Source organism: Ursus maritimus, unplaced genomic scaffold (assembly GCF_017311325.1).
Source record: "Ursus maritimus isolate PB19 unplaced genomic scaffold, ASM1731132v1 scaffold_21, whole genome shotgun sequence".
NCBI classification, from domain to species: Eukaryota; Metazoa; Chordata; class Mammalia; order Carnivora; family Ursidae; genus Ursus; species Ursus maritimus.
The window spans coordinates 46,528,053-46,551,228 of record NW_024424564.1 but is presented as its reverse complement, the minus strand read 5'-3'; the positions used below and the strand labels follow the sequence as shown (position 1 = coordinate 46,551,228).

General features: G+C 60.7%; 1 protein-coding gene across 1 annotated transcript in view; it reads left to right on the top strand.

The window, feature by feature from the left end:
- Window positions 1-514: 514 nt before the first annotated feature.
- Window positions 515-23,176, top strand: part of CARD10 (caspase recruitment domain family member 10) — a 24,345-nt gene continuing 1,683 nt past the window's right edge. The window contains exons 1-16 of the mRNA XM_040637483.1: window positions 515-757; window positions 1,641-1,778; window positions 3,461-3,786; window positions 7,323-7,520; window positions 8,446-8,601; window positions 9,228-9,353; window positions 10,409-10,600; window positions 11,810-11,944; window positions 12,291-12,406; window positions 13,327-13,355; window positions 13,807-13,930; window positions 19,091-19,250; window positions 19,683-19,794; window positions 20,262-20,505; window positions 20,691-20,760; window positions 21,843-21,945. Coding sequence (XP_040493417.1) covers window positions 523-757; window positions 1,641-1,778; window positions 3,461-3,786; window positions 7,323-7,520; window positions 8,446-8,601; window positions 9,228-9,353; window positions 10,409-10,600; window positions 11,810-11,944; window positions 12,291-12,406; window positions 13,327-13,355; window positions 13,807-13,930; window positions 19,091-19,250; window positions 19,683-19,794; window positions 20,262-20,505; window positions 20,691-20,760; window positions 21,843-21,945 — 2,464 coding nt within the window. The 5' untranslated portion in view covers window positions 515-522. The remainder of the gene's footprint in view (window positions 758-1,640; window positions 1,779-3,460; window positions 3,787-7,322; window positions 7,521-8,445; window positions 8,602-9,227; window positions 9,354-10,408; window positions 10,601-11,809; window positions 11,945-12,290; window positions 12,407-13,326; window positions 13,356-13,806; window positions 13,931-19,090; window positions 19,251-19,682; window positions 19,795-20,261; window positions 20,506-20,690; window positions 20,761-21,842; window positions 21,946-23,176) is intronic.

Sequence of the window (23,176 nt, the reverse complement as noted above, 5' to 3'; positions counted from 1 at the left end):
GGTGTGTCCTGGAGCGGGCGGGGGTGAGCGCGCGTGGCCCACCCCCACCCCCGCCCCGCCCGGAGGCCGGGCAGGTGTGGGCGGGCCGCCGGGACCCCGCGGGGCCGGGGCCGGGAGCGCCGGCGGGAAACAGGAAGCGGGGGGGAGGCGCGCGGCCGGAGGGCCGGGAGGCAGGGCGTGCGGGCGGACGTGCGGGTGGCTGGCGGGGCCGGACGCTCGGCCCAGGCCGGGGCGGCGATGTGGGGGGGCCCGGGCAGCCCCGGCGGCGGCGGGGACACCGCCCCCCTTCGCCGGCGGAGCCGCCGCCCGAGCGCGGACCCGGGAGCCCGAAGCGGCTGCGGCGTGCGGGGTGAGTCCCGGGGGCGCGGGGCGCGAGCGCCCGGCGGGGGCGCGGGGAGGGGGCTCCGGCAACGACGGGCGGCCGGTCCCGCGGGCGACGTCCCGTGGGGGGGAATCGGCCGGCGCCCCCCGACCCGGCTGACCCCCGCGCGCCTCTGGCCCGCAGACCCCGAGGACGCGGCCATGCCGGGCGGGGCCGAGGCTGGCGAGGCCGAGGAGGAGGCTGGGGCCGGCTCCGGGTCCGAGGCGGAGGAGGACGCTCTGTGGGAGCGGATCGAGGGCGTCCGGCACCGGCTCACTCGCGCCCTCAACCCGGCCAAGCTGACGCCCTATCTGCGCCAGTGCCGGGTCATCGACGAGCAGGACGAGGAGGAGGTGCTGAGCACCTACCGCTTCCCGTGCCGTGTCAACCGCACCGGTGAGCCGCGGGGGGCGCGCGGGGTCGGGCCTTCCCGGGGCTCACCGTCCCCCACCCCCACCCCAGCGCCGCGCACGGAGCCTTGCCGCTCGAGGCCGGGGGTTCTGGTGCCCACCCTCCTGGCTCCTGCTGAACCACCCTTACGGTCCAGCGGGGATGTGGTGCCCACTCCGGCATCTGGGTTTTATCTGTCTTGGAGTTTCTCCCACTTCCTGGGCCCACTTTAGAGCAGGCTAGTGGATGTGGTCGCCAGTGCAATTTAGATCTGGGACCTCCGGGCATCTTTCCCGGGCCCTTTGATCTCCTGGGTTCTCTCTGCCCGCTCCTTCGGTGTGCCACACATTCCTTGGAGAGCCGTTTTCCCCTAAGTGCTCAAGAGCCATCACACTTGGGGAGGGTGCCCTCTCCCACAGGGTGTGTCTGAACTAGCGCCAGCTAGCCAAGGAATGAGGGTCTAATGGTGGAATTTCAGGCATTGACCGGTGGGAGAAATCATAGTATTTTACTTTGCGTTTGGGGTAGAGGGGGCCTCTGTGTGCCCCTGAAAAGTCAGGGAGTATTTGCTGGCCCCAGATCTGTGTGTGTGTGTGTGTGTGTGTGTGTGTGTGTGTGTGTGTTGGGGGGGGCAGGCTGGGGGTTGAGAGCCCTTGAAGCACAGGTGGGGTGGCAGGAGGGTCCTGGCTTTCCTGGCTGGGCCAGACAGGCTCTGCCCACTGATGTGTTGAGACAGGCCCCTGTGTGTGTCACTGGCTCAAAAATCTGGGGAAATAAAAAGTCTGGGCAACGTGGGCCCTGGAGCATGGGGAGGGAAAGGGGGAGGAAGTGGCTAGGCCCTGGGGGAAGCCCTGACCTTGACCCTGGGGTACCCCATGCCACTCCCCAGGGCGCCTGATGGACATCTTGCGCTGCCGTGGCAAGAGGGGTTATGAGGCCTTCCTGGAATCGCTGGAGTTCTACTACCCCGAGCACTTCACGCTGCTCACGGGCCAGGAACCTGCCCAGCGCTGCTCCATGATCCTTGGTGAGTCCGAAGTAGGTGCTGGTGCCTCCGGCACCTGTGCCGAGGTTCCTTATTCCATCCCTGTCAATGGAGGTGCTTCCATTATCCCTATTGAACAGATAGGGAAACCGAGGCATGGAGCGACCGGAAGCAGTTTGCCCAAGTTGGGGTTCTGATCCATTTAGTCTGAATTCAGAGCCTGCACGCTTAACATGGCCTTTCCCCCCTAAAATTGTTTTCGGGCGCGTATGTGTCAGGCATACATGCGTTTACAGCTTCCTGTGTAAATAATTCAGACACTCCGGGTGACTTCAGAATAAAAAGAAAAGGTCTTTACTTCTTCCTTCAGCTCTGTTCTGCTGGTGACAGTTTGGTGAGTCTCTTTTTTCTTTGCATTTGCGCGCACACACACACACATACACTCGCACACATGGGACCATCCTACGTGAGTTGCTCCGTTTTTCACTTTTCCTGAGAACTGAGTTTAGTAATTCTTGCCCATCTGGTGCATTTATCTGAAATGACTGCAAATGTTCCTTGCTGATGTTGTGCCATAAGTCATTTAACCGACCCCTGTTCATGCACATTCAGGTTGTTGCTAGTTTTGTGATGGCGGGAACTTCTTTGTGTGTGTGTGTCTGTGCACACGGGTGTCTCAGGAGGAGAGGTTCTGGGAAGTAAAATTTCTCAAAGACTATACATATTTGAAGTGTTAAATCGATGTTCATCCCACCAGCAGGGTCTGAGTGCCCATGTACCCTCATGAATCCCGGGGATCATTTAAAAATGTTTTTGCCAGGGGCGCCTGGGTGGCACAGCGGTTAAGCGTCTGCCTTCGGCTCAGGGCGTGATCCCGGCGTTATGGGATCGAGCCCCACATCAGGCTCCTCCGCTATGAGCCTGCTTCTTCCTCTCCCACTCCCCCTGCTTGTGTTCCCTCTCTCGCTGGCTGTCTCTATCTCTGTCGAATAAATAAATAAAATCTTTAAAAAAATGTTTTTGCCAGTCTCATACGTCAGTAATATCGTATTTTAAATTTGTACTTCATTGAGAGATGTAGTTTGCAGCTTACTAGTTAGTAAACCTCGGACAATGACTTGACTTTTCTGTGCTTCAGTTTTTTTGTCTTTCAAGTGGTTGTAATAACAGTACCTACTTTATACTGTTGTCGTTAGTGTGTGTGTGCAAATGCAAATACAATAATTTACTTAGTACAAAGAATGAAGCCAAATGCTCATGGCTACTATTATTTATCATTATGATTATTATTGCTGGTGAGCTGGAGTATATTTTTCTTTGTTTATTAACCAGTTTTGTTTCAGAACTTGCCTATTAGTAGTTTTTGCCCATCTGTTTTTTTGGTTTGTCTTTTCTTATTGATTCATAAGAACTCTTTGTATATTGTGGCTCCGAATCCTTTGTTATATTTATTATATTTTCTCCTACTCTGCTTCTTACGTTTGAACTTTTTTGTTGTAGCTTTCATTGTTTAGAAGTTTTAAAATTTTTTATATGAATTTGTCCATTTTTTCTCTTACAGGTTCTAGATTTTTGTACCTTGATTAGGAAGGCCTAATCAATTATAAGAGTACATTCCAGAATTTCCATCTAGTGTTTTTACGGTCTGGGTTTTTGTGTGCAGGTTGCTGTCCCCCTGGATTTTAGCTGCATGACCTGACGTTTCTCTCCCCTGTCCCTGGCAGATGAGGAGGGGCCGGAAGGCCTGACCCAGTTCCTGATGACGGAGGTGCGCCGGCTGCGGGAGGCTCGCAAGAGCCAGCTGCAGCGGGAGCAGCAACTGCAGGCTCGGGGCCGGGAGCTGGAGGAGGAGCGGGCGAGACTGGAGCAGCGGCTGCGGGACCAGCAGCAGGCGCAGGAGCGCTGCCAGCGGCTGCGGGAGGACTGGGAGGCGGGCAGCCTGGAGCTGCTGCGGCTCAAGGACGAGAACTACATGATTGCCATGCGCCTGGCACAGCTCAGCGAGGAGAAGAACTCAGCTGTGCTGCGCAGCCGGGACCTGCAGCTGGCGGTAAGCCCCGGGGAGGGGAGGCGGGGTAGAGTGGGGAGGGGGGGAAGGGGCAACCTTTGCAAAAACGGACCACCATCTGCCGGCTGTCGGACCGTGGGGCAGGTCCCTACCTGTCCTGTGCCTCAGTTTCCTTACCTGTAACGTGGGTATGTTGGTAGCACTGATTTCGTTGACTTACGATGGTGGTTTTCAACTGGGGGTGACTTTGCCCACCCCCGGAAACATTTGGCTGTGTCTGGAAACGTGTTTGGTGGTCACAGCGAGGAGGGTGCTCTCGGCCTCCAGCGGGTAGAGCCCCGGGATGTTTTGAGCTGCCCGCGGTGCACAGGACAGCCCCCACAGCCAAGAATGACCTAGCCCAGGGTGTCGGTAAGTGCCGAGGTGACGAAGCAGCCCTGGTGAGTGAGGATGCCGAGAGTTTAAGGCCCAGAGTTTGAGATAATGAGCGCTCGGCGCCGGTAGTGCACAGACCTGTATTGTTATCGGCTGCTGTCGTTAAGTGTGACCATGCGCCACCGCCCAGGTTAGACACGTCGTGTCGTGTAATCCCGCTGAGGCACCAAGAGCCAGATTTCATTTTGAAACCTAGGCACCGAGGCTGGGATGGCGGAGGCATTTGCTCAAGGTTGCAATGCTGGGGAGCGGCACAGCCTGGCTTCACACGGGTCTGCCCGGCACCAGCGCCGGCCTCCACCCCGGGATGCTCTCCTGCCCACCGCTCCCATCTGGGTGCCGTCTCCCCTGGTCCTTCCCTGTGCTGAGTGCGCCTGCGCCTTGTCCAGGCTGAGAAGCTGAGCCTTGCCTTCTTGGCTCCTTTACTGGGGACTTAGTATGGGGGTAAAACTGGTGTCTTACCGCTGCAGGGACTTGTCCAAAGGGCTTAGTGAGCAAATGCTTGTTCAGGATTTAACAGTGCCAGCGGCACCCAGGAGGCCCTCTCCAACGACATGGTACGAGGTCCGTGGGGGGGAGGGTTCTGACTGTGTGATTTGAAGCCCCCTGTCGCTGCAGTGCGGTGGGTGCTGTGGGTTCCCGGGGACGATGGGTGGCATGCAGGAGGCCGCAGGTGCTGGCGGGTTGATGTTTGGGGAGGAGAGTCCTGGTCGGGGACGTTGAGGCCACTGGTTGAAGAGCTGCCAGGCGTGCTGGAGTGTAGGTGGCCGATGCGAGGGTGTGAGGGGACCGTGAGGCTGTCATCTGAGCATCTGCTCAGTGTTTGGCATGAGATGGGGCTGTCTGAGGCCTGCGGCCTGGTGGCAGATTGAGCAAAGGGTGGCCCTGGCAAGCCTTCCCTCCCTGTGCCTCAGTTGCCTTCTCATGCCTGCGGGAATCTCAGTACCACACGTCCCATCTCCAGGCACGGTCCTCCGTGTTCCCCCTGTACCAGCTCCCTTGGGACAGGCTGGGGGTGGGGGGCGCACTGTGAGCACCCCCCTTTCTGGATGAAGAAACAGGCCCAGAGAGGTTGGTTAGCGCACTTTGCCGGGATCCCAAGAGCGAACGATTTCTGACTTTGCTGTCAGCACGGCCGGGGGCGGCCTAGGGTCCCCCGCTCTTCACTGTGTCTGCTTTTCCTGAAACGGAAGTGGGGTTTGCTGTGAGGGTTTCCTGGAAGAAAGGGGTCTGCTACTCAGACAGGACAGTAGGACAGCCCCCAGCCCCCGGGGTGTCAGGAGGGGTATGGCTGGTGTCGTCTTTGGGTTGGGTGTAGTTGCGAGTTGGGTCCCCTGAAGGGGCCGATGTGTGTATGTGCCTGGGGTGATGTCGTGTGTGTGTGTATGTGTGTGTGTGTGTGTGTGTGTGTGTGTGTGTGTGCACAGCCGTCTGGGGTCTCCTGGGCTGGGGTAGGGGGACGAAGAAGAGGTGTTGCAGGTGCCTCTGTGTGTCTGCCGATTAGCTGCAGCTGCGTGCTCGTTTGCCCGCCTCGGGGTGACGTCATCTGCCCCTGGGCAGAGAGTGACTGCTTTTCCCCGGGTTAAGGGAGAGAAGGCAAGGGATGAACTTCAATCAGTAGGTAAGATTTTCTTTAAACGTAGCCAGCATAAATATGCCGTAACTTTCTGGAGATTTCTGCCATAAAATTAACAGAGGTGTTGCAGGTGGAAAGGAACAGAACAGCCGATGGCGCCTGTCTTGGCCGCTGGGGTCCCCTCCCCCCACGGGCAGGTGTGCGGCGGCTGTGATTTAATACTGTGTTTTATAAGGTGCAAATTTAATGAGCTCTTATTTCGCAGCAACATAAACTGAAGGACCGAACGCTGTAATTTTGTGCTCAGTGAATTTGTACACCAGGATTAAATGCATCCGCGTTTCCTGGTGTTCGGGGGAGACTCCCAAGTGGCCTGTCCTCTGAGCTCATCGGGGGCGCCTGCTGGCCGCGGGGCAGGCGGGAGGCCGCGGTGTGTGGTTGCAGTTCGCTGGCGAGGGTGTGACCACACTTGCCCTTGTAACGAGCTGTCTTTCTCCGGCGGTTCACAAAGCGTGTTTTGTGAGGGGAAAGGAATGTGAGAGTCATGAATTTCTTTCCGAGTCCTTTGTGGAGGAGGAGTGGAGCTGCCTGACCCAGCATCCAGACCCGTGTGTGTGTGTGTGTGTGTGTGTGTGTGCATGCGTGGGGGGGTGGGGGCCATGCCTGGCTCTGAGGGGTGCGGGGCTACCAGCCATTTCCAAGAAAGGCCAGGGCGCTCCCAGCACACCAGACGGTGGCACGCCTGCGCAGAGCACCAGAGGTCATTGTGTCCTTATCCCAACAGTGACTTCATTTTGTGGCTGCCACCTGCTGCTGTTCTTGTCACTGTCCAGCCGCCCCGGAGCCCACATGGGAAATAACTCCGGCCGGGTGTGCGTATCCTCCAGCGGACCCCGCGTGTGTGTCGCCGCCGGCCAGGCCGCCACGCAGCTGCCCACCCATCCCCCTGGGCCAGCGTCTAGCTGCACACACGCAGCTGGGGACAGGTCGGGGTTCTGGGATTTTTAGTGAGGGCTGGGAAGACAGCCACCGTCCCCCACCCCTGGCAGTCCAAAAGCCGGCCTCTGACAGTTTGAATGCTTCTACCCATCCACTGTGTTGTTGAATTCTCGCGGTGGCTTTGGGAGCTAGGGTGTGGAGCAGGGGGTGAAAGGGGGGCCCATCTTACTGGTGAGAAGATGGAGGCACAGAGAGGGGCCATGACTTGCCCAAGGTCACGCTGAGTTAGAGGCAGAGCTGGGCCCAGACCCTGGCTCTCCTGGTTCCTGGGGCAGCCCTGCTCCTGTGTCCCGCCGGCCCTGGACCAGATCACCCGCGCTCCGTGTTGGAGCTGTGGGACAGACGAGCCTGTGGGGATGCGGTCCACATGCCCCCAAGTCCTTGAAGCTGTGTCCCCTGGGACTGCCCAGCCTGTCCTTTCTCCATAGACCAGACCAGGAAGGACTCCCTCTCAGGGAGCCCCGGAGGCAGTGGGAGTTGAAAGGCCGGAACCTCTCCCCGTGGCCCTGCCCGTGGCCTCTCCCTGGCCTGAGTCCCTCCTGGGGCTGATGCGTGTGTTGGGCCCCAGGTGGACCAGCTGAAGCTCAAGGTGAGCCGGCTGGAGGAGGAGTGCACCCTGCTGCGGAGGACCAGGGGACCGCTCCCTGCGGCCGAGGACAAGGAGAAGGACAAGGAGCCAGATAGCGTGGACCTGGTCTCCGAGCTGCGCGCCGAGAACCAGCGGCTGACCGCGTCCCTGCAGGAGCTTCAGGAAGGCCTGCAGCAGGTGCGAGGGGCGCTGGGGGGAGTCTGGGGGGGGGGTCACACTGCTGGCTGCTCATTCATCCTCCTGAGGCCCGGAGGTTGAGGATTCTGGAGCTGGAGACGGAATCCTGGTGGGCGTCTTGTCTTAAGCCCCTAGTGGAGGGTCCTTAGCGCTCCACTCTCCCTGGGTGTTTGCTCTGGGGCCTCAGGGTGGCCCCAGGAAGTCTCTGAACTTCCCCAAACGGTGCACCTGTTGTCGCGTGTGAGCATTTTTCCGGGGAGAGGCCCGCAGCTTTGCTGAGATTGGTAGAGGAGTCTATGACCCTGGAAAGGTTCAGACCCCTGAGGTCTGGGTGGCCCTGGGGCTTGCTTCGTGTCCCGTGGCAGGTCGGTGGCGGGTCAGTGACAGTTTGGGCCTGCCGCCTGGCTGGTGCTCCGCACAGGAAGTGGGGGATGGGAGCTGGGGCTCCGTTGTATTTCATAGGGTTGGGGTGCCCAGCTGGGGTGTGGGTCTGTGGGCTGGATCTCAGGCCCGTGGCCTACCCACCTGGGCCAGGCTCCGCTCCTGGGAAGACCCCTCGTCAGAGGGGTGGGGCCAGGCTTTGGAAATAGCACCCATCTGCCGCCCTGGGCGGTGGGCGGGGGCCGGAGCAAGAGGGAGCGGGTCTGGTTCTTGTTTAGGAATAAACTCCGGGCCAACTTGTGTCAGCACGCCCTCGGCCACTTACTTCATTTCCACCCCAGATGCTCCCTGGAGGGTGTGCAGGACTGTGGGCCGCACCCACTCTGCAGACGGGGAAACGGAGGTCCAGAGAGGTCAAGGCCCTTGGCCAAGGTGGCAGAACGAGTGGGGCGGGGCTGAGGGCTGTGTGTCCCGCTCCCTCCGGCCACGGTCACGGTGGGCCCTGGGCCGGAGGCTGAGGCGGCCTCTGAACTGTGACCCTCAGGAAGCGAGCAGGCTGGGGGCCCCGGGCTCAGAGCGCATCCTCCTGGACATCCTGGAGCATGACTGGCGGGAGGCTCAGGACAGTAGGCAGGAGCTGTGCCAGAAGCTACACGCCGTGCAGGGGGAGCTGCAGTGGGCTGAGGAGCTGCGGGACAAGGTAGTGTCTCCCTCGCGCCCTACCCCACCCCACCCCCCTGCCTTGTGCCCGCGTTCCTTCTCGCTAACAGCCCACCCGGCTCCTGGGGAGGGGAGGGTGGTGGGCATCACCACTGTACGGCAGCCCACCTTCTCTGAGCGTCTGCTGCGTGCCAGGCACCGTGCTAAGAAGCGTGCGTTCATTTATTCTCGAATATTGAGGTACAGCAGCCAACAAAACAAAGGTTTCTGTAGAGGGTAAATTCTAGCAGGGAGACCAACAGCACTCTGTGCACAGAATCCCAAGTCAGGTACTTCAAGTAGCAGAGGCTAAGTGTTGCGCAAGGAGCAGAGTAGGGTCAGGGGCAGACCCCAGTTTAAATGGGGAGGCCAAGGGTGCCTGGGAGGGTGTCATTATTATGATTCTCCCCATTTTACAGAGTAGGCCATTGAGGCCCAGGGAGGGGAAGTCAGCCTGTGGCCCAGGCCACCCCACTGGGGAGTTGGGCCCTTGAGCTTGAGGCGCAGGCCTCTCTCCCTGGACCCGCTGGGTACCTGCTGGGGAGCTCCGCCGGGTCCCTGGCCCTGTGGTCTGACCCGGGCGCGTCCCACCCCGCTCCGCCCCGCTCCGCCCCACCCGGCCCTCAGTATCTGCAGGAAATGGAGGACCTGCGGCTGAAGCATCGCACGTTGCAGAAGGACTGCGACCTGTACAAGCACCGCATGGCCACGGTCCTGGCCCAGCTGGAGGAGATCGAGAAGGAGAGGGACCAGGTGAGGCCGGCTGCTGGTTCTCATACGCGGGAAGATGGGGAAAGGCGGGACTAGGATCGTAGCCAGAGACTTTTACGGGCGCTTGGACTGGTCTGGGAGGGGCAAGGAGGCCCGCAGAGCACAGACTCCGGAGCTTAGAGATTCATCAGTCCCCACCCCCTGAACACACGTGCCTCAGCTGAGCTGCCGTTCAGGACAGCTGGTCCCCGCACCTGTCACTTCTGAATCCCCTGTTCCCTTCACACCGAGGATGAGGCTGACACGGGGTGGCGCTCGCAAATATTTGCCAGTGAAGAAATTCGCTAGAGTTCTGGCTCCCGGGCCCTGGGTCCCATGGCCTTCATCTCCTGAGGCCACATGGTGAGCCGTCTCCTCCTGGTCCCCCCGCTTCCTTGTGGAGGGCTCCCCACGCAGGGGGCAAGGCAAGAGGTTTTGTCCTTGCACCAGGTTCGAATCCCACTAGAGGAGTTGAAGTCTACACATTAGAACGAGCCTCAGGGCCCACTGGTGGGCGTGGTGAAAGTACAGGTGACCCGGTGGTCTGGGGTGGGCCCAAGACCTTGTACCACCTCTGGCCCCCACCCCTCTGAGGCACTGGGGGAGCAGGTCCCGGCCATGGTCCAGCTCCCGGGGGCCCTGGTCTTCATGGTGGGGACAAGTGCTTTGGGTGCACTGTGCTGGGTTTGAATCCCGGCTCCTCCACTAGCCCAGAATGCTGTGAGTAAAGCCCGAGGCTCGCGGTGGGTTTCCCAGAAGAGGCTTGAATTGCTGTTGGGAGACAGTAGGAGCCTGGCACCTACCTCCTGAGTTTGAATCCCAGCTCTGTCCCTGCTGGCAGGGCTGTCTGTAAAATGAGAATAAAGAGAATGTCCACTTTGGAAAGTTCGTGTGAAGGCTAAACAAGCCGATATTTAGCACAGGGCACCCAGGAAGGACTTACTACGTGTTAGCTGCTGGTCTTGTTGCCCGGCTCCCATCCCCCCCACCCGAGACGGTAGAGGGCAGGATGGTTGGGCCAGTGTGGCCCCTTTACCCTCCCTGCCTGCTCTCCCCAGGCCATCCAGAGCCGTGACCGGATCCAGCTGCAGTACTCCCAGAGCCTCATCGAGAAGGACCAGTACCGCAAGCAGGTGCGGGGCCTGGAGGCTGAGCGGGACGAGCTGCTGACCTCGCTTACCAGCCTGGAGGGTGCCAAGGCCCTGTTGGAGGCACAGCTGCAACGGGTCCAGGGCGGCCCCTGCCTCAAGGTGAGCGGCGTCAGGGGTACGGGGTTCTGGTGGGAATGCTGGGGTCCCAGCAGGAGCTGTTGGCCGGGGTTGGGAACATGCAGGACTTGGTGGGCGACCTCAGCCCCAGGGGTGGGACTCCCCGGGACCCGGTGGGAACCCTCGGCTGGGCTCAGGAAGATGCAGGTTCCGGGAGGAAATCCGTGGGTCCTGGCCAGAGCCCTCCCCTGGGGTCAACAACCTGCCCGTCTGGGAGGCAGCTCTGGGGCAGGACAGAGAACATGCCGGTCTGGTGGAGCTTTCCGCTGGGGTGGGCGTGGGTTGGTGCATTGGGACTGGAAAGGGGCACGTGCATCTCCCGAGTCTCTGGGGTTGCTCCCGGGGCACTAGGAGTAGTGAAGTTTGTTTTTGCATACACTTGCAGAAGTCTGGCTGCATGAGGGCCTGGAAGCCCCTCAGAGACCAGCTGGTCCAGTTCCCTCATCGTATAGGGCCCAGAGAGTGTCAGGGGCTTGCCCAAGGTCACACAGCCAGCCAGCACCCCTTTCAACCAGATATCAGTCCTTAGACCTCTGTCAGGAACTCAGCCTTTTCCTATCTTGGGTTTGCTTGAGGGTGATCCCTGGGGTGATCCCTGGGCCCGTGTTTGATGCATGGAGCCTGGAGGAATAGAACAAAGGAAGCATGAATCTCCCTTCTCACTACAATCCTCCGTGGATTTTTTGCTTTTCTGGTAAAGACAAAGCCCCTTATCAGGCCCTAGGGACCTGAGAGGTGGGCCCCTTCCTCCTTCTAACCTTATTCTCTGGGTCACAATCTTTTAATTCTTGCACTGTGTCACAGTCCTGCCCCAGGGCCTTTGCGCATACCATTCCAGCTGCCTGGACCATCCCCTCCAATTTTATCTGCTTAACGCCTACTTACCCTTGAGTCCTCAGTTCAAACCACTCTTTCTCTGGAAAGCACTCCGTTGCCCCCAGGTAGGGTGGGCCCTTTGAGCGCCTTTCCTGCCTTGGGCACCTTCCTTCAGTGCTCTCTTGGCAGTTTGGGGTTATTTCCTTAATCAGCCTGCTTGTTTACAGTCTGTCTGCTCTAGGCTGTGAGCTCCGTGAGGGCAGGGATCCAGCTGTCTCATTCTCTGCTCTGTCCCTGTTCCCGGCATTCAGTAAATGACCGTGGCTGGCTCTTGCCCCGCCCCCCTCACCTCCTCTCTCCCCTGTCCTCTCCCAGGCTTGTGCCTCCTCCCATTCCCTGTGCTCCAACCTCAGCAGCACCTGGAGCCTCAGTGAGTTCCCCCCGTTGCTGGGAGGCCCGGAAGCAGCTGGGGAGGCGGCTGGCATGGGGGGATCCGAGCAGCACACCTCGGTAAGACACCTGCCCTCCCTGAGTGTGGTGGGGGCGGGGTGCAGATGCTATAGTGTTCGTGTTGCGGAATTACTATCACGTGCACTGCTGTCCAGTTTGCCGACAGTCCCATTTCACATGTGAATTTCACATGTGAGGACGTCGAGGCCCCTGAAGGCCAAGTGTCATATTTAAGCTTGCCCAGAGCCAGCTTGGTGCTGGGCCTGGGTGCCAGGAGACTTGGGATCCCCACCACTACTCCTGCGGAGCCCACGCCTGGGTCCTACTTGTCACCTGTGAAAGTAGGCGCGTTGAGGTGTGCGAGGCGGCGTGGAGGTGACCCAGACCCTGTTGTGGCCATTGGCAGGAGGAGGCCACAGACAGCGAGAAGGAGATCAACCGGCTGTCCATCCTGCCCTTTCCCCCAAGCGCTGGCTCCATCCTCCGCCGGCAGCGTGAGGAGGACCCTGCACCCCCGAAGAGGTAAACAGGATGGGGACAAAGCAGTCGAGGCTCAGGGAGGTGCTGCTGCTATTTCTCAAAACAGCCATCTCCCAGAATCCCTAGCGCCACTGTCAGGGCCAGGCCGGCACCTCCCTTGACTGCTTTTCAGTGGCTGGGGTGCTGGGGACTCAGGTCCCACGAGTCACAGCCGGGACCCAGGTCAGGGGCTAAGACAAGGCCAAAGGACGGAGTGGGCTTCACCCCTGCTGAGCACCCTGGCAAGAGAGCCAGTGGAGGGCAAGCCTCAGCGACCCCAAACCCCGGGGGAAGCCTCGGTGGTTCAGGACTAGGGGGCATGGGGAGTGTTCCAAGGGGTCAAGGGCCTCAGGCAAGAAAGCCACGTGCCCCACGTTCAGGCATGAGCAGCAAACGGGGTCCAGAAAAACTAGGCCGTGTCTGCGGGTGGCAAGACCAAGGTCAGGGGATGGAGTATGTCCCCCGTCACAGCTTTTTCCGGGGAAGTTGCCCTGGATTTGTTCCCTTATGGATGCTGGGCACAGGAGGCTGTGATCAACACGGGCTTGATTGATCGGAGGAAAGCATGCGTCAAGACTGGGGTGTGTGATGAGGAAGGCACCTGGGAGTCACGAATGACAAAGGCAGAAAGTAGGGGTGAGGCGAGGGGGTGGGTGAGAGGTGGGGGGGGGCTTCCAGGAGGGGGTGGCATTCCAGGCCAGGCCAGGGGGAAGGTTGTGGGGCAGAGGTTAGGATGTTAGCTTCTCGCCCTGTGAGTTTAGGGGAGCTGGTTGGCATAACTGCCCTGTGCTTGGGACCCCCCCCCTTGCCTGTAGTCTACGTGTGCCTGGGGGTTGCAGGACCTCTTGGTGGCCAGGGTGCAGGAGGAAGGAGTGGGGCAGGGTGCCCCCTGTGCCTCAGCTCCTGCCCCCCCCCCCCCTTAGGTCCTTCAGCAGCATGTCCGACATCACAGGTAATGAACCTCGGGGTCTCTGTGGGGAGGGCTCATCTGGAGGGGGGTGGCTTTCCAGCCCACCTGAGGCCTGCACTGCTGGCTCTGCCCTTGGCCCCCCTTCCTGAGGCCCCTACTGTGCCCTGGCCAGGCAGGGAGGACCCTGGGGAGTCGGGCCACACCGCTCCCCCTGAGCCCTGGCCTCCTCCTCTCTCCCATGCCTGGCTGTGCTGTATGGGCTCCTGGTCCCAGCAGTCCCTCCGTCCTCTCCTGGGGAACAAAGGGTCACCCTGGCCAGCTGTGGCCCAGCCCTGAGCCCCGCAGGTCCAGTGTGCTTCTGGGGCCTCAAACCTGCCAAGGTCCTGGGTAGTCTCTGGGCTTGAGGGGCTGGCTCACCCCCTTCTCACGGGCCCCGGTTTGCCCCGGTTTCTTGGTCCGCCACCCCAGAACCTCACTCCTCCTCCCCATCCAGGGAGTGTGACGCTTAAACCCTGGTCTCCGGGCCTCTCCTCATCCTCATCCTCGGACAGCGTGTGGCCTTTGGGGAAGCCTGATGGCCTCCTGGCCAGAGGCTGTGGCCTGGATCTCCTTAACAGGTACTGTGGCTGCCTGGGGTGGTGGAGCTGGGCTGGGGGGGGAGGGGCAGGGTCGGGTGGGGGTTCAGTGGTGGGCCAGGGGTGGGGTGGGAGGGTCAGGCTCCTGGAGCAGGGCAGGGGTGGGGGGGGAGCAGCAGCTAAGCCTTAGCCTCGTGCAACTGGAGAATATTCAGGTTTTTAGACAGAGACCTGGGATTCGAATCCTGTCACCGTGGCTCATGATCCAGGTGACTTGGGCTGGTCACTTCTCTCTCTGGGCCTCTGTTTCCTCTGCCAAAGGTGGTCAGGGATCTCTTCTGCATGGGGGTGTTTTGGGGTTTAGGACCCATGTCAGGAAAGCACCCTGCTTTGCCAGGCGTGTTAGTAGGTGCTCGGTAAATGGTCATTGTTACTCATTCCCCCCCAGCTCTGAGCTCCCAGCAGGACGGGGCCTCCCAGCAGAGCTTCGTGCTGTGGGTGGGGTGGGGCCACCACGGGAGCCCTGCAGCTGGGCTGGCCGCAACCCGTGACAGGAGTCACAAAACAGATCTGCTCAGCGTGCATTGCAGGTGAAGTGCTCTGTCAGTGCTGGTTGAAGGGTGACCTCCCTGGTCAGGCTCGCTGGTGGGTCTCAGGAGGGCGGGCCATAGAGGAGGCCTTGCTGAAAAGGTGGCCTTTGAACTCAGGTAGGGAGGGCAGCTGGAGGAGAGCAGCGGGCAGAGGCGGTCCTGTCTGGTCCGGGGAGGGCCCGGGGAGGGCCCGGAGCTTGGCTGTGACTGGAGCGGGAGGGGAAGGGGGAGGGGCAGGCACGGTGAGTCAGGCTGCCTGTGTGAGTCAGGCGGGAAAGTGTGGACTTTGGCTTGTACGCTCCGGGAAACGTGGCAAGGTTCGGCTTTTACTGCTGGCTGCCTCACAGCGTTCTCTCCCTTCGGGGAGGTGGGTGTTGTGATGATTATCCCTGTTTTATAGAGGAGAACACTGAGGCTCAGAGAGGTTAAGCCGCTTGCCTGAGATCACACAGCTGGAAAGCGCCAGGGCCAAGGTCCCGAGTGACCTGATCAGATTTGGGTTTGGGGAAGGGCGTAAGAAGCACGGATCCGCAGAGCTGGACTGTGGGGATGCTGGATACAGAGGACAGGCCACACAAGAAATTGGGGCAGAGCAGGATCAGGGCCCTGAGGCAGCTTGGCCAGGCCGTAGTCCAGGCCCCTGCCCCCACTCTTGCCCTCCGGCAGCAGGCCCAGTACGACATTGTTTCTCCCTGTGCAGGACATGCTTCTGGGGGAAGGGGCGGAGGCGCCTCCCTTCCTGCCTGCCTCCCTTCCTCCAGCTCGCCTGCAGCAGGGGTCCTGGCTGCTGTCCAGGGGGCACCGGGGCAGGAGGTTCTCGCCCAGCTGGGCCCCAGGATCCCAGGGGCCACCTCTGCAGTTCCTGGGGAGGAGGGAGATGGGGGGGGAGGCGGTGGCAGGCATGGTGGACGGAGAGAGAAAGATGTGCATGGATGGTGGGGAGGGAGCGGGGAGCCTGGACTGGTGCGCGGGTTGCTGGCTGTGTGCGTCCCTGTGTGCGTCCCCGCCAGGGGAACTGCACGGAGCACGGTGGGGAAGAACAGATATTGGAGCTCTGTCTCCTGCTACAGAGGGATATTGGGCAAGTCACGAAATTTCTCATGGCCTCGGTTTCCGGCTCTGTAAAATGGGGTTGTCGTGGGGTTCCAGGGTCCCCATTAGAGTGTTTGGAACAGTGTCTGGCTCAGAGCCGTAATGGTAGCTCTCGTCCGTGCACACTGTCTGCTGGCCCTTTGCAGCCTCTCTGTCTCCCCTGCCCTTCTGGGCTCCTAGGGCCTTGGGGGGGGGTGCTGGACAGTGGGTGTGCTGGGGCAGGCTGGAGGCTGGTTGGACAGCCAGGCAGGAGATAGGGAGGAAGAGCCAGAGAGTGTAAGTGGGGTGCTGAGGGGGGCGAGCGTGGGGCGAGGGTCGCTGGGCAGGTGTCAGGGTGGGTCTCCCTGGCAGCCCCCCGCCCCCACCCACACTGGTCGTATGGACACTGAATCTCTGGCACCGTCTGTCCTTGCCAAGAGAGATTATTGCCCTACTCCACCACCCACTGGCTGGGCAACCCTTGTCAAGTTATAACTTCCCCGTGCCTCAGTTTCCCTCTTCTCTCACATGGGGGCTAACAGATGGTTCCCATGGGGCTGTCGGGAGGGTTAAATGAGGTAATTTTTGTGACAGGCTTGAGTCTGAGCTTCATAGGTCTCTGGCCTGGCGCAGAGCAGTCGCGTGCTCTGCCCAGCGGTCTTCCCACAGTGTACTGGGGTGGGGGAGCACTCATCCAGGCGACTCGGCCCATTGCTGCTCAGAGTGGGCAGAATGAAAGACTGGCCCTGTTTCCCCCTGTGACCCGACTCCTGACTGGACACTGGGGGAAGGGGCTGGGAGATGGGGACCCCGTCCTTCCCACCACTCACAGGCAGGGTTGGGGTCAGTCAGATTGTGTTGCTAGAGACCCAGGAGTCCAGAGGTTGGAGCAGGCAGCCCCCCGCCCCAGGCACTTGTCTGCTGAGGCCTGGTGCTGAGAGGGACCCAACTGGACCTGGCCCCAGGAAGCCCCCAGGTGGACTCTCCCCTCTTCCCCAGGGGGGCCCTGGAGGCCCAGAGAAGTCTCTCGGTCCCTCAGGGAGTTGGGCAAGGGTGTCCTGAAGGAGGCGGTGCCTGAGCCTGAGGAGGTGGGAAGAGCGTGAAAACCTGGGGTTTCAGGGATTGCAGGCTTGGGGTGGGGGTGGTTTGCCTGGGCAGGAGGTGGGGGGCGAGCAGGTGGGACCGGGAAGGGCTGAGTGCAGGCTGCTGGCTGGGCTCTCGACTGGAGAAGCCGTGATACTCGGTTGTCTGTGGGTCTGGAACAGGTGGGGAAAGTGGGGGCCACAACAGATGCCCAAGATTTTTTTTTTTTTAAAGGTTTTATTTATTTATTTGACAGAGAGAGAAACAGCCAGCGAGAGAGGGAACACAAGCAGGGGGAGTGGGAGAGGAAGAAGCAGGCTCCCAGCAGAGCAGGGAGCCCGATGCGGGCCTCAATCCCAGGATCCCGGGATCATACCCTGGGCCGAAGGCAGACACTTAACGACTGAGCCACCCAGGTGCCCCCCCCCCCTTTTTAAAAAGATTTTATTCATTCATTTGAGAGAGACAGAGAGAGAGCACAAGATGGGGGAGGGTCAGAGGGAGAGGCAGAGTCCCCACTGAGCAGGGAGCCCGATGAGGGACTCTATCCTGGGACTCCAGGATCACGACCTAAGCTGCTCAACCAACTGAGCCAGCCAGGCTCCCAGATGTCCAAGTTTTATCGGGCACTCGGTGTTCCCCGGCCGCGTTCTAAGAACGCTCCACGTTTAATTCATTGAGTCCCATGAGGAGGTGGGTGGATGCTGCTGGGGTTGCTGAGGACCAGAGGCTACGCAGCCGGGCCGTCTGGCCCCAGAGTGTCTGCTGCTGCCACTTTCCTCAGACTCCCCTGACGGCAGCCCACCGCGGCAGACACCCAGTACACACGCCCGAAAAGGATCACGAGACGGGCGCTGGATTAGCTGAAGCGCGGCTGGCTTACATCTATTCCATTCCCATCAGAAGCAGCGCTGGCCGTGACCTTGTGAGTTTCACGAGCCTCTTGGGGCCGGGTCTGCAGCTGGACGTTCCCTGCAGCCCTCTGGTTTCCACTCTACCCGCATTATCTTTACATTTGTCCGACCGTCACACCCGCGGTGGGAGACGGTGCCATCACTGGCCTGGCTTTATGGATGCGGTGACAGAACCAAGCGGCCAGCTCACTTGTCCAGATCTGGGGCCCGGTTAATGCTGGGTGTGGAGCGGGACTGTGTTTCTCCAGCTGTGGGGCAGCCTAGCCAGGCCCAGCCTCCGGCCTCCCATCTCTGGCTGGGCTACATCAACAGCAGCCAGGACAGTCCTGGGGCCGAAGGAGCCCATGAAGGCACCGCCGATGCCTCTGGGCCCCGTGTCCAGCCGCAGCCCGTCGGGTTTGGCTCTCTAAGGGGGTAGGAGCCGAAAAAGGCCCTGGGGGTCAAAGTTCCCCCGCTCTGCGTGGGTGCTGATTGGGTTAAAGTCCTTGTAGCCTCGCTCACCCCATGCTGGCAGCAGGGGGCAGTGTGGCTGCGTGGGCTGCATTTGGGGGGAGGATGGGGAGGCAGGGGACACTCTGGCCAGGGTGGGGGGAAGGGGAGGAGGGTCAGGGAAGGGAATTCCAGGCAGTTGTCTCAGAGCTGGCCACTGGGCCTTACCAGTTCTCTCCAGGGGCAGGAAGAGTGCTGCTATGATGGGGATCTGGGTGACTCTTTGTCTTAACTGTCAGTGGTTGCCACTGCCCACAGGGGGAAGGCCAGACGCCTTCATTCTGTGCCCTCCGCAGGCTGGCTCCAGCTAGCCTTTTCTGGGAGCCGTTTCCCATGATGTTAAATTAGTTAATTAGGACAGGGAGCTTAGCATGGCGTCTGGCACATGGGGAGCTCTCAGTAAGTGTTCGCTACTGCTATTATTACTGTTGTTACTGAACCCTTCCCCACATCCTGTATTCTGTCCTCCACGCCTCTGCCCCTGCCAGCCCTTCAGCGTGGAACACCACCTCCTCTCTGTCTATCCCCGAAGCGCCTCTCTTCTCCAGCACGGTGTAGCCCCGTGGCCTCTTCCTCTGGGAAGCTGCTCCCCTCTGTGCTCCCACGGCCGGCTGTAACCATCTCTGGTCTGTGTTGTGTTCTAATGGTGACCTTCCTCCCTCAACTGTGAGCATAACAAGCTTTTATTAGTCATCTGCTGTGTGCCAGACACTGTGTTTGGTGCTCGGGACCCAGAGCTGAGCATGATTGCAGGCTGGTTCCCAGGGGGGTTTCCGTGGCCAGGGGCAGATGGTGGCGGTCCTGCGGGAAAAGCTGTGCCTCACCATGTGCAGGGGTCTGGGAGGGAGAGGTGGCTTAGGAACTGAGCTTTGCAGGATGAATGGAATTTACCAGGCAGAGAAGAGGGGGAAGGGCATTCCAGCGGTGCGGCAGGTGCAATGGCCCCGGGGTGGGAGTCATGGCACACTTGGGGATTGCTGTGATGGTTCTCCCAAGAAGGTTGAACTGAGTGGAGATACTGAACTCTAATTCCCCTCTCCCTTTTCTCTTCTCAGGTCCCTGGCCATCCGGGTGTCTTGCCGGAGCCCCCCAGGGGGCCCTGAGTCCCAGGACAAGGGCCCAGATGGCCTGTCGTTCCTTGGGGACAGCTGGTCCGGGGCTGTCGTGCGGAGGGTGCTCTCTGGACCAGGGTCCGCCAGGGTGGAGTCCAGAGAGGTGAGATCCTGCCCCTCTGAGTTGGGGGTGGAGCCAATGGGTTAGCTGGGGCTGGAGCCCTCTGATTGGTAGATCTGGGTCACTGGGCGGAGTTTCTGGGGGTTGACCAAAGCAGAGGCAGGCTCAGAGATGACACGGGGGTTGCCCTACCTCAACCAGCCGTAAATTAAATCTGATTGGGCAGGGGCTAGGAGGTGGGGCAAACGGACCCACCTGGACAGATCTCCACCCTTAAACATGGGCGAGAGACCAGGATGTGCCAGCCTGGGTAGGGAGTCCTGTTGATGGGAGAAGGGTCTGATTGGCTAGGCATCCTGGGAGGTAGGGGCGTCTGAATTATGGGACATGTCATCCCCACCCCAGCCTTCCTGCAGCTCCCGGGGAACTCTGGGAAGCTCACTTCTTTCACTGAATGCCCGGGTTTTCCCCTAGCCAAGGGCTGAGACTGCTGGCCTGGAGGGGGCAGGCCTGGAAGGTGAGGTCCAGCAGAGAACCTTGCCCTGGAATCAGGTGTCCACGCTCCCCTTCCTGATGGACTTCAAGGGTAAGTCTGGTCCGGGGCAGGGAGGACCTGGAAAGTCTGGGTCCTAGAAGGATGGATCTGAGAGCCCAAGAGAGGGCTTGTTCAGCCCATTATGTAGGTGGGACAACCAAGGCACGAGGGGTGGGGGGAGAGTCACTTTGCTACCTGACTCTTGGCAGTGCCCTTCCCTTCCGCACTGCTGTCCCCTTGCTAGTTGCCCATCTCCTCTTCAGTAAGGAGCTTACCGTGAAAGGAGCACTAGACAGGAGTCCAGAGACCTGGGTTCAAGTCGTGGTTCTGTTCCTAGTGGGCTTGGTGGCCTTGGGCAGGGCCTTGCCCTCTCTGGGCCTCAGACTCTGACTGTAAGAAGGGGAAGGTAGGGTTTGGGCAGCTCAGGCCTTGGAAGGGGCGTGTCTGTGGCCCGAGGCTGTTCCCTGACTTTATCCTCCTCTTGCCCTCCCTGCTGCCCCTGCCCTGCTCACGTTCAGCCTCTCAGTCCTTCCACGAGGCCCTAGATGCCTGGACAAAGGGGCTGAGCACCGAGCCCTTCTATATTCGAGCCAACCTCACCCTGCCCGAGCGAGCAGACCCTCATGCCCTGTGTGTGAAAGCCCAGGAGATCCTGCGTCTGGTGGACCCGGCGTACAAGCGGCGGCAGGAGTGGTTCTGCACCCGGGTTGACCCCCTGACGCTGCGGGACCTGGACCGGGGCACTGTGCCCAATTACCAGAGGTGATGTGGACCTGGGAGTCTGGGCACAGGTCCCACAGGGAGCCAGGACCGGGCTGGGAGACTTTTTCCCTCTTCCTGCAAACCCCCCGCAATCCTCTGGGACGGGATGAGGGGGCTGGAGGGGAGGGGCTCCCTTTCCCCCTACACATGCATGATGCGTTGTGCCCCCCACCTCTACCCCACAGAGCCCAGCAGCTCCTGGAAGTTCAGGAGAAAGGCCTGCCCTCCAGCCGCCACCGAGGGTCCCGGAGTAATGTAAGCGGTACCGGGCCTGCTGGCAAGGGCCTGGGGCGAGGGGCTGCCAGGGGTGGGCTCTGAGGGAGAGGCGGGTTTCCATTCTCTGGCAGCCCTGCAGTGGGCGGGGAGGCCCCCACCTCGCTCCTTCCTCTGGACGTGGTTGATGGTCTGCTGCACGCTGGGCAAACGGAACAACTGCAGGGCTCACTGGCGGGGGGTGGGGGGGTGGGGTGGGGGGTGGGGGGGTGGGGGGGGCAGCGGTGAGAGGATTGAAGGAGGGAGCGGGTGCCCGGTGCTCAGAAGCCGGCCCGGCCACCGGAAGCACTTGACAGAGAAGCCGGCACACCCCTGTATCCAGTCCCCGGATGGGGCCGGGCTGGGGGAGCCTCCCCGCATCCACACGGGCAGAGGAGTGGGGCTCAGAGAAGTAAAAATTACTCAAGAGGCCACAGTGCTTGAGCGGCTGAGAACTCAGGCTCTGGAGCCGGCTTGCCTGGGCCGAATCCCAGCTCTGCCACATGCCAGCCGCGTCCCCTTGGACCAGCACCTGTCTGTGAAAGGGAGGGAGCTACGTTGCCTGCCTCACAGGCTTCAGTGAGCTCATGACATCTGGGGCTTAGCGAGTGTCTGTCACGTTATAGCCAGTTGACATCTGGAGGCTTCTGGTGTGATTGGCGCTGTCATTACTGATGTTCTTTTTCTTCTTACACAACGTCACATTGCTAATTCATTGGAAGAGGTCCCAAAGTGTGTCTCTTATGTGACATTAGCTTCCTCGGGTCCCTGGGCCTCGGTTTCCCCATCTGTAGAGTCGGGGGGTAGACCTCAGGCGCCTCTAGCTCTAACTGGTCCTGACAAGCTTGCTTCCCTGGGCCCATAGGGATGGTTGCCCTCACCTGCCTATGCTGGGCTGGGCTGGGTGGGGGCAGGAGATGGCCTGGTGGGGAAGGGTCTCTCCTGCTGACCCCAAGCCCTTCCACAGAGCCTGAACAGCAGGGGCAGCCCGGCCTCCTCTGCTGGGGGTCCCGTCCATCCTCTCCTCCCTGAGGGTGGGCTGGAGCTGGCTCTCAGGGGCTCTTCTTTCTCTGTCCCCTCCCCAGCTGAAGAAGCGAGCCTTGGACCAACTCCGGCTGGTGAAGCCCAAACACGGGGGAAGCCCCGCGGGGGATTCTTCAGAGCAGCTGCTGCTGGAGCCCTGCTCAGGTGGGCACCCCGGGGCCGAGGCTTATCCCCTGGCAGCTCACGGTGTCCGCGAGTGGCATGTCTGGGGAGCCTGGGGCCTGGGTGGTCCCTTTGACTCCTCTAGTGGGGAGCAGGGCGTCCAGGGTCCTGAGAGGCTCCCCGTGGGGGGAGGTGGGCCACCAGGGTGAAGAGAGCCAGTCGGAGGAGGCACGTGTGTGCAAGTGTGATTGTGGGTCTGTATGACTTTGGGGCACACACGAGCACAGCTCTGTTCTTGTCACGCGGAGCGGGTGTAGCTGTGTGTCTCACACGTGTGTGCTGGCAGGTGCCACGAAGACCCCAGAGTGGGTTTCTGAAGGCACTAGGGCAGGCCTGGCGTCAGATCAGGGAGAAGGGCTTGGGGGAGCCCAGATGAGGGAGTAGCCATTCCGAGAGGCAAGAAGATGGTGGTTCGGGAAGGCTTCCTGGAAGGGGAATTGTTTGAGGTAGGGTTTTCAGGGATGAAGAGGAGTTTATTCCAGGTACAAGGCACAGCCGTGCAAAGGCACTGAGGTTTGGCTGCGTGTGATGTGTGTGCAGGCCATTGAGTACAGCAAGTGCGTATCAGACACCAGCTCTGTCATGACCTGTGCTTGGTCCAGGGGCCACCATGGCACCTCCCCTTGGAGCGTACTGCCTAGTGGGGGCGGGGGGTGTGTGTGCAGCTGCCTGCCGGTCAGCTAATCCTTCCTGTGAATGTGATCATGAAGTGCGGCATGTGTCCTAGAGGAGACCCGGGTGCCTTGGGGCTCATGCCGGAGGCTCTGCACGGCTGGGGAGCAGGGAAGGTATAACCTGGGCTCCGAAGGGAGAGTCGGGGTTCTGTGGGCCAGGAGATGCTGGGGTGCGGCTTGGCCCCCCCGCCAAGTTGTGCAGAGACCCTGTGATTGGAGACAGTTGATCCACGTGTTGGGGCATGGGACTCGCCGCCTCTCTAGGCTCTGGCGGGGCTGGGTCACCCACCCGTGTGGAGGATGTGGCCTTCTTCCCGAGGGTCATGGGAAGTCACCGGCAGATTGAAAGCAGGGGAGTTACGCGATCTGACTTTCATTTGAAAGCCTGTCTCTGGCTGCTGAGAGGAGAATGGTCTGGGGCAGGCAAGGGTGAGGAGGGGTTTGGGGCTCGAGGCTACTGTTGTGGTGTCAGCCAGGAGAGGGCAGCTTAGCCCCGTGTGTGTGTGTGTGTGTGTGTGTGTGTGTGTGTGTGTGTGTGT